The sequence below is a fragment of the Pelodiscus sinensis genome, chromosome 4 (assembly GCF_052426305.1).
Source record: "Pelodiscus sinensis isolate ZL-2025 chromosome 4, ASM5242630v1, whole genome shotgun sequence".
Classification (NCBI taxonomy): Eukaryota; Metazoa; Chordata; order Testudines; family Trionychidae; genus Pelodiscus; species Pelodiscus sinensis.
This window is the reverse complement of record NC_143055.1, coordinates 30,273,956-30,289,901: the sequence shown is the minus strand read 5'-3', so window position 1 is coordinate 30,289,901 and position 15,946 is coordinate 30,273,956. Positions and strand designations below refer to the sequence as shown.

At 46.3% G+C, this 15,946-nt stretch overlaps 2 protein-coding genes across 2 annotated transcripts in view; one reads left to right on the top strand and one right to left on the bottom strand.

The window, feature by feature from the left end:
* FAM184B (family with sequence similarity 184 member B) overlaps nucleotides 1–7,312 on the top strand; it is an 88,347-nt gene extending 81,035 nt beyond the window's left edge. The window contains exon 16 of the mRNA XM_089777835.1: nucleotides 5,936–7,312. Coding sequence (XP_089633961.1) covers nucleotides 5,936–6,026 — 91 coding nt within the window. The 3' untranslated portion in view covers nucleotides 6,027–7,312. The remainder of the gene's footprint in view (nucleotides 1–5,935) is intronic.
* A 2,462-nt stretch (nucleotides 7,313–9,774) lies between these two features.
* MED28 (mediator complex subunit 28) lies at nucleotides 9,775–13,867 on the bottom strand. The gene is made up of 4 exons (XM_075930683.2): nucleotides 13,672–13,867; nucleotides 13,400–13,466; nucleotides 11,125–11,237; nucleotides 9,775–10,091 (listed from the first exon to the last, which is right to left on the bottom strand). Exons 1-4 carry the CDS (start codon nucleotides 13,831–13,833, stop codon nucleotides 9,894–9,896), a joined length of 540 nt encoding a protein of 179 aa, XP_075786798.1. The 5' UTR covers nucleotides 13,834–13,867; the 3' UTR covers nucleotides 9,775–9,893.
* Nucleotides 13,868–15,946: the final 2,079 nt, after the last annotated feature.

Below are 15,946 nucleotides of genomic sequence, written 5' to 3'. Positions count from 1 at the left end.
GGATCCACCGTAAAGGGGCGTGGTCAGTCACCAATTTGAATGGGTTCCTGAGCAGATAATATTGTAAAGTCTTCACCGCCCATTTTGCAGCCAGGGCTTCTTTCTCAATTGTGGCATACCTTTGCTCACGAGGGAATAACTTGCATCTCAGGTATACTACTGGGTGTTCTTGTCCCCCTACCTGTTGAGTCAGCACTGCTCCGAGGCCCACGGCAGATGTGTCGGTCTGCAAGGTAAATTCTTTTGAGAAGTCCAGTTGTACTAGGACCAGAGCCCGCATTAAAGCGGTCTTTATTCGCTGGAATGCCTGCGCGCACCGTTCCGTCCACACTATTTGCTTCAGGCTGTTCTTCTTGGTGAGATCTGTCAATGGAGTGGCCTCTGACGTGAAGCTCGGAATAAACCGCCAGTAGTATCCCGCTAGGCCCAGGAATTGCTGGACTTGCTTTGTCGTCCGGGGAGGGCGATAGTCGGCTAGGGCTTGTACTTTACTGGCTAGGGGCCTCAATTGTCCCCTCACAACCGTGAACTCCAAATAGGTCACCTCTCGTTGACCTAGGTGGCATTTTTCTGGGTTCACCGTCAGCCCGGCATGCCGCAACGCCTCCAGGACCGCTCGCAGGCGTTGTAAGTGGTCTTTCCATGATTTGCTATACACTACTATATCATCTATATATGCAGCTGCGTACTGCTGGTGTCCCCTTAGCACGCGATCCATGAGTCTCTGGAAAGTAGCAGCTGCCCCGTGGAGCCCAAAGGGCATTGTTTTAAAATGGTAGAGGCCGAAAGGGGTGGAGAAGGCAGTCCTCTCTCGGGAGGCGGGTGTTAGCGGGATTTGCCAATATCCCTTTGTGAGATCTAGCATGGAAATGTACTGGGCTTGGCCTAGCCGTTCTAAGAGTTCATCCACCCAGGGCATGGGGTAGGCATCAAACCGAGAAATCGCATTAACCTTTCAGAAGTCGAAAGCGTATGGTCTTGTCAGGTTTCGGGACCAGCACGATGGCACTGTGCCACTCACTATGCGATTCTTCTATCACTCCTAGTTGCAGTATCTTCTGCACCTCCTCCCACACCGTCCCCCACATTTTTCTAGGAAGGGGGTGCACGGGCTCCCTCACCCTACACCCGGGTTCGATGGCTACATGGTGGCTGATCAGGCTGGTACGCCCTGGCACGGGGATAACTACTGCCTGGAACTCCTGGACTAGGTCCCACATCTCCTGTTTCTGTGCTGCTGTCAAATCTGAGCCTATGTCTACACTGTGGGTTATCTCCAGATCTCTGGCCCACGGCCCCAACTCTGTGGGCCGAGGCTGGGGATCTACAAAGAGACCCTCTCGCGGGTTCCATTTCTTTAGCAAGTTGACATGGTAGACCTGCGTGCCCTTCCGCTTCCCCACCAAGCGTACCTCATAGTCACCTGCCCCTACTTTACGGACAATTTCGAAAAGCCCCTGCCATTTCGCCAGTAGCTTAGATTCGCATGAGGGAAGCAGGAGAAGGACCCTATCCCCCGGCTTAAACTCCCAGACCCGCACGTCCCGGTTGTAGTAAAAGGTCTGCTTGTCTTGTGCCTACATTAAGTTAACTTTTGCAAACTCCCCCAGCTGCCGCAGTCTTTCCCTTAAGTGAAGGATGTAGGAAACCGTTCCCTGGACTCAGGTTTCCTGGTCCTCCAGGTTTCCCTTAACAGGTCTACGATCCCCCGGGGCTGTCATCCATAGAGGAGCTCGAATGGGGAGTACCCGGTCGAGGCCTGGGGGACTTCGCAGATGGCAAACAACAGGGCTGGCAGCAATTTATCCCACTTGTGCGGGTCACTCGCTGTGAACTGGCAGAGCATTGCTTTTAGCGTGCGATTAAAACGCTCCACCAACCCGTCAGTCTGTGGGTGGTACGGTGAGGTGCGCAATGTTTTAATCTGTAGTAGGTGGCATAGTTCCACCATGAGCTTAGAAGAGACATTCGTCCCTTGGTCCGTTAATATTTCCCGGGGTATCCCCACCGGAGAAAAGATCTTCATTAATTCTCCTGTGAGGGTCTGTGACGTGGTGTTTTTCAGGGGCACCGCCTCCGGGTATCGGGTGGCATAGTCTATTAAGACTAACATATGTTGGTGCCCGGCTTTTGACCACTTGACTGGTCCAACGAGGTCAAACACTACCCGGTCAAAAGGCACCCCTATCACCGGGAGGGGAACCAAGGAGGCCTTAGTTATCTCCCGTGGTCGGGTTAACAGGCACTCGGGGCAGGAGTTACAAAAATCTCTCACCTGCTTATGGATCCCGGGCCAAACAAATCTTTGGGTTATGTGCTGCAGAGTTTTTTCACTTCCGAGATGACCTGCCCATGGGTTCGAGTGAGCCAGATCCAATACATTCCGGCGTCGCCCGGCCAGTACTAACAACTGCCAGAGGATCCCCCTGCCCTCCGCGGACATTGTCACCCAGTAGAGACGGTCCCCACGTACCTCAAAAAAGGGCCCTTGTCTTAGCCTCGCATCCTCATCCCCGACGTTGGTCGTCTCGCCCACTTGTTCCCAGGCCCATTGTAGGGACGGGTCATCCTGCTGCTCCTGGATGAAGTCTCCTTTGGTGTCACCGTCCCTGGTCTGGCTCCAGTCCTGAGAAGCACCCGGGTCCCTCCCTGCGTCTCCCGCGTGCTTGGGGCTCCTTTCTCGGGCCTGCCTGACCTGTTGGGCTGCTAGTGCGCTCTCTGGTCGGCCAATCTCTGGCTTGCCGGCCGGCTGAGGGGTCCACCCTTCTATTAGTCGCTGGAAGCCCGGCCAGTCTCGTCCCAGGAGCACTGGGTATTCTAAATTTTCGGCTACCGCCACCTTACATGTCATCTCCTCCTGTCCATCAGATAATTTCACCCATACTGTGGGGTTTTGCCGCAGCCACTATCAACTAGGGCCCAAACCTCCCACCCTTCTACCTTCAGTTGGGCCAGTACTTTCTTATTTTCAGTCGCGGTGGAAATGGCCTTCTTGGCCACACTCATAACATGCCCCCTGGCTGCCCGTCCCAGACCCCGCAGGGCGTATGGGCTCCTTCTCTCTCGAGGCCTTGTCTCCCTGCGCTCCTTCCCCGGGGAGACTATCTAGGTTGGTAGGTCTATAGTCAGGGAGCCCCCTTTCCTGTCCTCCATAAGTCCGCCCCCGGCCGCCGCGGGGAGTCTGGGCCCGGACCACCGGGGGGCGTTGCCCTCGCCCCTCCCCTGGGGTCACCGCGGTCTTCCCTGAACCTTCCGCAGCCATATAGGCTTCCATAAAAGCGACCGCATCTGCTATAGTCGTGGGTTGCTGCCACCTTACCCACTTGCGGGCATCCGTCGACAGAATCTGTAAGAATTGTTCCAATACAATAACATCGACTAGCTGACCGCTAGTCCGTTTTTTGGGCTCTAGCCATCTCCAGCATGCTTCCCACAACCTTTGGGTGACCACCCTAGGGCGCACCCTGGTGGGGTACCGTTCTTGGCGAAATCTTTGCCTAAATGTCTCGGGGTTCAACCCAATTTGGTCTAGGATTGCCTCTTTTACCTTATAGTAATTGAGGGCTTCTTGCGGATCCAGTCTCCTATATGCTAATTGGGCCGGCCCTGACAAATAGGGAGCCAACAGGGTGGCCCAATGGTCTCCTGGCCAACGGGCAGCCATGGCAACCCTTTCGAACGTCTCAAGGAAGGCCTCCGGGTCGTCTTGGGACCCCATTTTGGTTAGGCGGATGGGGTAACTGAGGCACTTCGGCTGTGCCCGTCAGCCCACGGAGTTGCCCTGGCCAATACGGCCCCTTGTTGGAGCCACATCTTTCTCTGCGCTTGTTGTTGATCAGTCAGTTCTCTAACGAGCTGCCTTTGCTGCTCCTGCTGCTGTGCCACCAACTGCTGCAGGAGTTGAGTCTGCTGTTGTTGTTGCTAGCACTGATGCTTCACCAGCCACTGCCAGACTTCCTTCATCTCCATTTCCTCACCCCCTTCCCTTTCACCACGGTTTAGGACCAGGTGCCCACGTTCTCCACCATCTGTCAGGGGTTGGGCTCCCCCTCAGGCTTACAGCCCTATCATCATCGGGGTTGCCTTCCCCCAACCAACCCGATAACACCCGTGTTCCTAGGACTCTGTGCTCTCATCACCGTCAGTCAAGGCCCAGATGGACCTGTGGACACCCGTGAGGGTTCTGACCGCTCTCGCAGGGTTCGGGGCTGGCGTCCCACTGCCGAACACCGAGAGTCCTTCCCGGGGTGCCTCCAGCCGCGGGGCTTCCCCCTCGCCACTCACCCGTTTGGACCTTGCTTCCCGCGCTCCCCCTCCATCCTCCACTGTGGTGGGGATGGATCCCTGCTGCCCCCGTGAGCGGGCAGAGTGTGGGGAGGCGGGGTCTCCGCATCCGTGGAGCCCCGCGCCCCGTCACACCACCATTCCATGAGACATGCTTCCATGCTGATGACACTTGTTAAAAAAATGTGTTAATTAAATTTGTGACTATTGTTTATACATCTCTTGCTGTTTTATCTACATTGGCATATTTTTCATATAATAGCCGTCTTAGATGATGATTAGCACATCTTGTTTGTGTTTTGTCAGATCTGCAGGGAAAGTGCTCTTAAAAGAAAGAAGGTACCAATGTGAAATTTCCAAAGATAGCTACAGCATTTGACCCAAGGTTTAAGGATCTGACATGCCTTCCAAAATCTGAGGATGAGGCATGTAGCATACGTTCATAAGTCTTAAAAGAGCAATGCTCCAATGCAGAAACTATAGCACATGAACCACCAAGAAAAGAAAATCAGCCTTCTGCTGAAGGCATCTGATCTGACTCATATGAAGAAAATGAACTACTGCACTACTTTGGATTGTTATTGAGCAGAACCTGTTATCAGCATGGATAACTACAACAGTGCCATGCAAATGCCTCTTCTCACTTTAAGGTGACATTGTAAAAAAGAAGCCAGCAGCATGGTCTCCTGCAAATACAAACAAATTTGTTTGATTGATGTGCTGAAATAAGACAAGTAGGATGGAGTAGACTTGTAGGCTCTAAAGTTTTACATTGTTCTATTTATGAAAGCAGATTCTTTTGTACATAATTCTACATTTTTAAGTTCCATTTTCATGATGAGATTGCATTACAGTACCTGTATTAGGTGAAGTGAAATAAAATGCCTTTTTTTTACAGTGCATACATTTGTAATAAAAATATAAAATGAGTACTGTACACTTTGTATTGTGTTGTAACTGAAATCAATATATTTGAAAACATCCAAAAATATATAATGGAATTCTACAGGTTGCACCTCTATAAACTGGATCTCTCTGGTTCGGCAACATCTCTGGTCCTGCCAGACCACAGATGTTCCAGGATCAGAGTGTCCTGGCATGCTGTTGATAGTGGAGGGGCCAGGAGCCTGGTCTGCAGTGCAGTTGGGCTGCAGCTTAGCTGGGCTGTGGAGGCAGGGAGAACTGGGAAGGCTGGTGCGTGGTGCAGCTGGACTGCAGAGTGGGAAGCCTAGAACATGTGACCCAGATGGACTGCCTGGGGAAACCAGGTGCATAGCTCAGTTGGGCTGTGGGGCAGAAGGGAAGGCAAGCTGGGCTGGGGAGGGTTAGGGGGGCAAGAAGCCCGGCACATGACCCAGCTGAGCTGTTCAGGGAGCTGGAAATGCCAGTAGAGCAGCAGGGCAGGGTGTGGAACTGGCAGCAGAGGGGCCAGAAATGACCTCCCCGGTCTGACAAAATCCCTTATCTTGGACCAATCAGGTCCCATGGGTGCTGGAACCAGGAAGGTCCAACTTGTATTAACAGCACAAGTCATTTTTTAATTGGGCAGTCAATCATAATCAATTGTTAATCTCTGGATAGCCTTTAAATAAATAAATGATTTCTGAGATTTAACAAACACTCAAGTAATATTATTTGTGTCTCTGTGCAGAATACAAGACAATGAAGTACCCCAAACCAAAGATGGCCAGAAACAAGACCCCCGGCATCAGGAATGGTTTACTAAATACTTTTCATTCTAACCTCAATTATTTCCAGAGTACTGAGAAAGATAACTTCCCTTAATTTCACACTCATGTGAAATGTTTAATCATTGGGGAAAAAAAGTTTGAGTTGCACACAGCTTAATAGGAATCTTAGTGTTCTTGGCAACCAGCTACTATGGGATTCAAGAGTGGGTGCCTTAGAAATATGATTATAAATAACCATTGCAAACATGAAGGCAGGTTAGGTGAAAAATGATGGGTATATTGTCATCCCAATAGCCTGGTGTTGCAGAGAAATAATCCTTGATATCAAGACAAACTGTTCTACAGTTGTACAGGCAGAGTGCTGAATTTGTTCCCCAGGGACTCCTGTCCCTGTCTGGCTTTCTCTTACAAAAATACCTTAACTTTATTTTGTGCATGTTTTAGGATATAAACCCATGTATGATTATTTATTGCATCCCATGCGCTCTCATTTTATTATTTAATAGTCAAAATAAATGGGGGGAAATTACTTGTAATGGGTGTTTGATTAATCTGATAGTTTGTTTCACATTTGTTATTTAGGGTGCAGCATTTTGACAGACTATACCGTTGGGTGCTTTTAGAATTATTAATATAACTAGATTTACCTGGCTTTGCTCGGGTGTTTAACTCTAAGTTTTTACTTAAATAATTGTTTTGAAGTGGGCCTGGGAATGAGGGGTTTAGTATGCAGACTGGCCTGGGGAGAGGGAACAATCCCAACCCTCTCGCACTTCAGCAGTTTAGGGCCAGGTGAGAAGTGCCCATGGCCACTGCAGCAGGCACAGCTGGAAAAGGCGTGTGTGGGTGTAGCTCAGCTGGGGGACAGAAACACACAGACTGTCTGAAGTATATAGTAGCTAGCTGTCCCTTTCTCCACCCGTCCCTTGCTTGCCCAATGGGGTTGCAGCTATCCCGGTCCCCATCTCTGGACCCTTGCTGCCTCTATGTAGTCATTCTACAGTGTAATGCCTCCCTTTCATAAGAAATAATCAAATCCCAGGCATATCCCAGTGTCTTGGCAAAACCAAATCCTTACCTTGCTTTAAGTTATGATAAGAGGATGCTGCATACCAAATTTGATAGTCTAGCTCTTACTTTTTAGCAGTTCTTGAACAAACTGACTCACGGATGGACAGATACACATTTTTAAAATGTGTAAGATTAGAATGGGGTATTATTGCATCTGCAATTGTATAGGCAGCTGATGACAAGATACTATTCTCATTAAACATATTTAAGGATCAGTCTGAGAAATTCATGATAAAATTCAACTATGAACATTAATAAAATTTGCTTACAGATCAAATTCATGTTTTACACTTCAATTCATTATGCAGAATTTTGAACCAGAGTCTGTACAATTCATAAAGTTTCAAGTTTATGAAAGATGGATATTTAGTACATACCATCCATGTGTATCTTCAGTATTCCTACTGTGGGTATCTAAGCACTAAGTACATCAAACCATTGAAATAACCAAATTATTTACATCTTGTTCAGACACTGCTCATCATTCAGACATACTTTAAAAAGTGTGCATCTTAAACTAAATTGCCTACCTGAAGTTGGCTTAGCTGCATCCCACCCTGACATTGGACAACAAGGAGTTGCACATCTGAGCCTACTATTGAAACACCTGTAACTTTCAGACCCCTTTGCCAGGTCTTAGCCTCCTCAGGTAACCAGACCAATGCTAGGTGACTTGTCTGGGTGATTTTTCCCTTGACAAACAAGATCAGAGCAGAAGCCAGTTTTTTCTTTACAGTGCTTTTTTCAATAGGGACCATGAAGGTTTAACAATCCCATGTTAGGCGTTTGCCACTAACCCACTAGAACTGCAGTCCAAGACAGCAATACAAGAACAAGAGACAAAATGGAGCTTGCAGCTTAGTAGAGAGAGCATTCAGTCTTACACAGAATGTGAAAGTTGTACAGATATTCTCTAAACTGCCAGAACTGCATCATAATATGTCATCATACATCATTCCAGTGAGCACAAGCTACTCCATGATATGTTTAAAAGTCCAAGAGGGATAGCCATATTAGTCTGTAACTTTAAAAACAATGAGTAGTCCCGTAGCACCTGAAAGACTAACAAAAATATATATAGTATCATGAGCTTTTCTGGGAAAAATCCACTTCTTCAGATGATTATTGTATGGCGTGTGAAAATATGTAGCAGTCTCCTACATGAAAATAAGCTTCAGGCTACTGTTCAAGTCAAGCAGATGGCTTCCTTGAGTCAACAATTTAAAGAGCGGCTTTGAGAGAACGTAACTCCCAACTTCTGGAGTTAAATATCTCCTGTGTTGAAGCTTCTCTCCACTGATGGCAGAGTGAAAACAATTTAAATCTACCCTCTAAAGGGATTTTAATTTATACTTTTTTTCCTGCAGTAATACTTTGAGTAAATTGGCAAGCACAGAGCAGACAAGCTTTCTGGTTCCCTCACTTACAATATCTCAGCTAATTAGCCACATGGTACACAATCAGGCAGTACTTTCTCCACTCTATTTGCACTCCAGGTGCAGCAGCCTGAAACTGGCAACACTCAATTTCTAGCGATTCAGCTTAATCTGCTTTAATGAGGAAAGCCAACAACTTTCTTCTAAGTTGCCAAACCCTTAAGCTGAGTGGATATCATTTCAGGAGGAAAGGGGGGGGATCATAAGTTTGTAGAAACAGAGCATGGAAAGGGTAGGAAATTACAACCATTTTGCTTTGATGGAGGATGACTAGAAAATATTAAATAATATCTCCATCCTGTTCCTACAAAAAGTTACCCTACAAGATTTTAAAAGCATCACATGCCAGAGCAATTTACCATTGGCACCAACATCCTGTCAGCTCTTGTCTACACTAGGAAAAAGATGCATTTTTGATATACATCTTCTCGCCTCCCATTGGCTACATCTACACTGGCATGATTTTGTGCAAGAACTCTTTTGCGGAAGAGTTCTTGTGCAAAAACTCTTCCAGAAGAGAGCATCTACACTGGCATGTGCCTTTGCACACGAGCATCCTTGCCATTATAGACGCTCTCTTGCACAAGAAAGCTCTGATGGCCATTTTAACCATAGGGTTTTCTTGTGCAAGAAATTCACGTTGCCTATCTACATTGGCCTCTTGTGCAAGAACAGGTGCACAAAAGGGCTTATTCCTGAGTGGGAGCATCATAGTTCTTGCACAAGCAGCACTAATTTCATACAGTAGAACGTCAGTGTTCTTGCGCAAGAACTCGCGGCCAGTGTAGACAGGCAGCAAGTTTTGGCGCAAAAGCAGTTGCTTTTGCGCAAGATCACACCAATGTAGACACAGCCGCTAAGTGAAAGCAAGTGCTTATGTCACAGACAGCAGTAGTGCTCAAGAGAAAATCCTTACTTTGATTTATTTGACCAATCAATATCAGCAATAAGCCTACATTATGTCACCAAAATCAGAGGATGTGACATGATTAGAAACAGTCCCAGTGAAACTGTATACAAAAATACACTGAGATGAAAAACTCTGCAAGTACTTCTACATCTATAGTACCTTAACTTGATTTCAGTTACATTTTAGGACTGCTTTGCCAGTTCCATAAGTAATAGGACAGGACTTTATATTATAGTTGCAGTACAAGTGCATAGAATATACTATAGATATCTATACACACTTAACACATACCTGGAACACTTGTTTGAATGTAAAACCAATCCATACTTTTATCAAAGTTAAAACTATAGATTTGTCCCCATTTAGTTTGTTGGTCCCACTGTCATGTAGTAAAACACTTTATTTGTATATTACAATTCATTATACAAGGTAGAAAGACCACTGCTCTATTTCACTTTAAGTTAAAATACTTAAAGATCTAAATGTACATGTCCATCTAAATCATGTTTGCTTCATGGGTGCAGGAATATTAGCAGAAGCCTGTTCAAGATAAGCTAATGGTCCCTGTGGCATTTCTGCTGGTTTTTTGTGTTGCACATTCATGTCTTCTAGAACTTGCTGCCAGTGACGCAGTTTACCCAAGTGCTTCTGAATTAGTGCTTCTTTCCTCTGTAATTCATTTTTCAATTCTGAAACATCCTGCAGTTGAGAAATCTTGAATTAGTAAATAACTTATTTTAATTGTAATAAGATTATATAACCTAATTTTAACTATTACAGTTCCTACAAAACAATGAACAATTCTCCAAGTGAAAACAACTTAACTCTGAGGGCTTGTCTACACTTACCAGAGGATCAATGCTCTGGTGATCAATCTTCTGGAGTTCAATTTAGCAGGTCTAGTAAAGACCCACTAAATTGAAGGGTGAGAATGCCCCCATCAACTGAAGTACTTCTTCCAGTTGTGAGGACTAAGGGAGATCTACAGGAAAGTTTCTCCTGTTGATCGCCTGCTGTGGGGCCATCCTAGAAAACTGACATAAGGTACGTCAACTCCAGCTACACAGTTGTCATAGCTGGAACTGTGTATCTTACAATGATTTTCTCTGCCAGTGTAGACCTGGCCTGAGAAGTGGCTGAACTAAAGATGAAGTAATTTGGCTACTCCCTTCCCTTTGTGTGTAGAATACATTTTGATATGCACACCAAGGCATGTACAGAAGTGTACCACCAACAGTAACACATGCTGCCAGCTGTGGGCACTCTTGCTAATCGGTTGGGAGGCATTTGAATCTCCCCTGGATGGCCATCCAAGTGCACCACTGACAGGAAACACTGCTCCCTCCCATGATATACATCTAACTCGAGGAGTATAAATATGAGGCCTGGTAAATGCATGTAATCAAAAAGAAGTTTGTTTTCTGCACATTAAATTTGACTAAATGGTCTGTTCCCTTACAGAGGCATATCCCTCTGGCTGATTATCTCCTTTAATGCTTCAGAAAACAGACATCCAGATTATCTGACATGCTATAAAGAGCTACTGAGAGTCACCCAGGAGAGCTCTACCAAACTTATAGTGATGAGAAGATAAACTCAACCATTGTTTGTTCCGTACTTGTCTCGGATTCCCTGTACTATCATGCAACAAAAGAAACACCCTTAGTCTTCAGAGAAAGGAACAATTTAAAATTTCACAGGTAAAGAAGATAAAAAGATGGTAAATTCCTACCTCTTTAATAACTAGCTCTGGTTTCTGGACAGAAAGATGTAATCTTTTTTGTAGGAAGAAACATTCAGTTTGTCTCGCAACATCCAGAAATTTCTGGATACACTGATCAACACCTAAAATACAGAAATAAAACTAGATATAAAAGAAAAATCAAAGCCCAGATTAGTTTAACAACCTCCATAGAAGAAAATTAATTAATGTACATTTTGCCTCTTTGCCCAAGTAGCCAGGTATTCAGTATTTAAAAACTAAGACACTTGAGACAGCAAATCCAAAACCTTGACGTCAACTTTTTTTTAAAGTGTCCTGTAGTTATAAAATCTGAAGTTCTTATATAATGGAGAGTAAACTGACTGGGTATATTGACAGATTATCTCTCCGCAGACCTTTTACTTCAGCAAGTTCTAAAAGGCACTCCTCTTTTTAAACAGTAACCATGACAATCAGTATTCCATAAGATGTGGAAAAAAATGGTCACTTCCATTTTCACTGCAACAGATTAAAATTTCTCTAATGATAAAGGACCTCAAAAAACAAGTATACAACACAATATCACTAATTTGGGTCTTGAATGCAAATATGTGAAATAAGATTTCAATGTATTCCCGTGCAGCGATGAACAAAGCCCTACAGTAATGTTTAGATGAATTGTATTGAAAGTGGCATATTTATTAATGATGCTTACCAAATTTATTTTTCACTTCAAAAGCTATGAATGGGACACATCCAGCCCACTTCATTAGCCTCATTAACAGGTATGCTGACAGGTACTTCTTGTGCTGTTATATATTTTGGTTTCTGTTATTTCCACTCCAACTCATCTGATGAAGTGAGTTTTATTCTTATTTTTATCTCTAAGTTGCGACAGGACTACTCTTTAGGGATGTTAAAATGCAGAAAATTGACTAGTCGAGTAGCTGATAGAATTTCCATTGATATTTGACTAGTTAATAGGCACTTCCTCATTCCTTCTTTGAAATGTACAAGAACCCTCGCTGGGGCTCTTGTACATTTCGAAGGAGGAATGCAGAACTCCAGGTACAACCAGGTACAACCCCGCTGACTCCGGGCTGCACACAGGGGTCCCCAGTGGGGGCTCTTGTGCATTTCAAAGCCATGGAGCCCAGCGGTCAGCAGGGGACTCCCCAGCTGACCCCAGCTCCACTCAAATGCCACAGATGATCCCGTATTCTGGGGAAATGCTGCACAGAACCTGGAGTCATCTGGGGAGTCCCCAGCTGACCCCAGGCTCCACAGTGCTTAGGGGTTTTAAAGGGGCAGCACCGCACAGCTGAGCCGCGGACCAGCTATGCAGTGCTGCAGCTTTGAAGTACCCCTGTCCTCCTTTGCTGCCTCTATCTTATGGAGCATCCCTATAAACATCCCTACTACTTTTTGTTTTAAAAATGTATTTAGTTATCCAACAAGAGTTTTCTTTAGTCCAGCACAGTCCATAAATATAACTGGATATCTGAAAACAGAATGATGAGCTAGTTTTCAAAAACTCATAAGTCATTTTTGAAAATGGGAGTTCAGCTCTTAAATCACTGATTTTCAATTAAGACTTTTGCTCCTAAATTACTTCTGTAAATTTTACCCACAGCCTTTTTCTACTTCATATATAACCATAAACTACTATAAACAAATGAGATTCAAGAATTAGAGATTGGCTGCTAATGCTGCCATTGCATAAGTAGAACAGCATATAGAAATACTGTCAAGTGAGGCAAAACACTAGCTCTCATTTTCTCCCTATCTTTTTGCTAAGTCACTGCAATTCATGCTGTTCTTTAGTTTTACAAACCAAACACTCCTCTCTCATTGACAGCTAACTATAATACTAATGGAAAAATTCCACAAGGCCATGACTGTAATAGGACCTTTTTGAAAAATTCTTATAATTGTTAACACTAATTCAGCTCCATTGGGTTTAGCCACAATTGGATCTCTACCCCAACAAACACATTGGCTAGTGATGCCTTTAACAATCTGGGTCTAACTTGATCAGACAGATCTTAATAGGGTTAGCTGACAGAGTATTTAGAACAATGGTGGTACCTCCACTGTTGCTTCCCGATTAGCACAGACCAGTGAAGCTCAACAGTATCAACAGGGGTAATACTTTTCTTAGATTTCATAGTGCAGGTTGGCCCTACACATGTACAGATTCCTGAAAGTACGTGTCATAAATTAAAAGAGATGTAGTTTAAAAATGGTTACCAATCCCTTGACAACCACATGCTAGCCAGATCCAGACGCTGGCAGGCTCGCTTACCCGTTCGGATTTCCTCCTGATCCGTGCCATTCACGTAATCCTGACTCACAAGCGAGGCGAAGCAAGCCTAGAGCACCGGGGAAGCAGAGGGACTTGTTACAAGGGAACGCAGGGCGCCCTGTGCACGTGCCACGGCAGCCCCCGCAGCGCGCCCTGCTCCCCGCGGCGTCACCCCCGCCGCAAACGCCTCAGCCCTGGACACCCCCCCCCAGCCCGCCCGACCCGAACCACCCGCCTCCCCCACGGCCCCGAGCGCCCGGCCCAGCCCCTGCCTCAAAGGAAGCCTCCAGCTCGTCCACCAGCGTGCCGTTGGGGTTGCGCGGCCCCGCGGGCGCCGGGAGCAGGCCGGCCTGGCCGGGTCCGCCAGGAGGAAGCGGAGGGGGAGGTGGCCCCGGCGGCTGGTTTGTAAACATCCCGCTCAGAGCCGCCGCCATGACAGGCCGCCTCCAGAGCGAACTGCGCACGCGCGGAGGGCGAAGGGGCGGGGTTTGCGAAGGGGCGTGGCGATGTGGCCAAGAGGCGGGGCTGGGAGCGACTCTCCCCGCGCCGCGTTCCTGTTCTGTCCTTGCCCGGCAGGAGCGGCTCGCAGGGCCCCGCTGCGGCAGGACAGCAGAGCAAGCGCCGCTTGGTGGCCGCTGGACGCCTCCCGCCAGCCGGGGAGTTTTCCCCACCGCTCGGGGCAACAGGCGGCCGAGCCTCGGTGCATCAACCCCCATCGGAGGGGGACCCGCTTCCCCACTTCACCTTTGCCCATTGAGAGTTGGCTTCCTCCCCCCGCGCCTAAGGGTGCGTCGACACCAGAGGCATAGTGAGGGACGGGGTGTTATGTGCCCAGGGACAAAGGCAAAATGTGTCATTTTTCCTTCCCCGCACCGCCCCCAACCTAGTTAAATTTGGTAAAAGTCCACTTCAGGCTTTATTGAATCTGACCTGTCTTCCCTATTCATCACCAAAAAGAGAGAAATTATTTTACAGCAGGTGAAACAAATCAATGCTAATAGCCAATGCTAATAGCCAAGGCTCCGGTTTACATATGGCATTAAGAATGTGCCCAGAAATAATGCTGCTCTTGCATAATGCCACCTTGCTGTCCTAAATTTAGTATTCTCAATCTGCATATGGATCATCTAGGGCCACGGTGTCCAACACTCTAGCCGCTTGTGGCTATTTGGCCAGTTGGGTGTGGCTAGTTGGCTTGAACAATGTAGCTATTTGACCAGTTGAGCGTGGCTAGTTCCCTGTAACCACTATAGTGGCTACTGCTTCAGAACTGATTGGACAGCACGCATCTAGGAGTTAAAAGCATGGTACTGAGTGTCAAAAGATGAACAGTAAATAATTCCAATTCTACCACCGATTGGGTATATGGACATGGGCAATTTTGTAAACTCCTCATCACCACATTGCTTTGAAAGTACCATGGCAAAGTACTATAGCAAGGGAGAGGGAAAGATTATCTTTTTTGTCACATATACATGGTCAACAGTTTGTTTTCCTCCAGTCTCAGTACAATTGTAGGAGTACATCTGTTCCAGTAGTCTCTGATACCAAACCTGCTGTGAATTCTTGTGGCCAGCCATGGTTACAGGAAGCAAGACACAAATGCTGTCTTCTAAACAATTAGCTTGCTCTAAGTCCTAGTAGTGAACTGGAATGGGTTACTTAGGGAGAGGGTGGAATCTCCATCCTTAGGGTGTCTAGACTGGCATGATTTTGCACAGAAGTGGCCACTTTTGCGCAAAATCTTGCCGCCTGTCTACACTGGCCGTGAGTATTTGCGCAAGAACACTGACTTTGTAATGTACAAAATCAGTGGTTCTTGCGCAAATACTCCGACGCTCCCACTCAGGGATAAGTGCTCTTGCACAAGTATTCTCGCGCAAGGGGGCCAGTGTAGACAGCCACGTTAATTTCTTGCGCAATAAAGCCCGATGGCTAAAATGGCCATCGGAGCTTTCTTGCTCAAGACAGCGTCTACACTGGCTCGGATGCTTTTGCGCAAAAGCAAATCTTTTGCACAAAGGCACATGCCAGTATAGACACTCTCTTGTGCAAATACTTTTAACGGAAAAACTTTTCCATTAAAAGTATTTGCACAAAATGATGTCAGTCTAGATGCAGCCATAGAGGTTTTTAAGTCCTGGCTTGAAAAAGCCCTGGCTGGGATGATTTAGTTAGGGTTGGTCCTGCTTTGGGCAGGTAGCTGGACTCAATGACCTCCTGAGGTCTCCTCCAGCCCTAGCATTCTATGAATTGTAGTTGGAAGTGTGATGGAAATATTAACATGAGGGTTCAGATTTCAGAATCTAAATCACAGTCCTTCATCTGGTGGCTCATGGTGGTGCAGACCAATCAGTTTAAAAAAAAAAAAAAGGAACTTAAGCTACGTCTACATTGCACATTCTTGCACAAGAAGATATGCAAATGAAAATAAGCAGCAGAATGGCTCTTGCACAAGAGGGGGCTTTTGCACAAAGAGTAGCAGTGTAGACTGCTCCATGCGCAAAATGGCGGCTCATTAGGTATGCAAATGGGGAGTGACAATAT

What these genes read in the sequence shown, in the direction of transcription:
- MED28 (XM_075930683.2), bottom strand. Translation starts at nt 13,833, where the DNA reads ATGGCGGCGGCTCTGAGCGGGATGTTTACAAACCAGCCGCCGGGGCCA. An exon ending in TCAGGAGGAAATCCGAACGG is followed by an intron (nt 11,238 to 13,399) that starts GTAAGCGAGCCT and finishes TCTGTATTTTAG; the next exon opens with GTGTTGATCAGTGTATCCAG. An exon ending in CAGAGCTAGTTATTAAAGAG is followed by an intron (nt 10,092 to 11,124) that starts GTAGGAATTTAC and finishes TCTCAACTGCAG; the next exon opens with GATGTTTCAGAATTGAAAAA.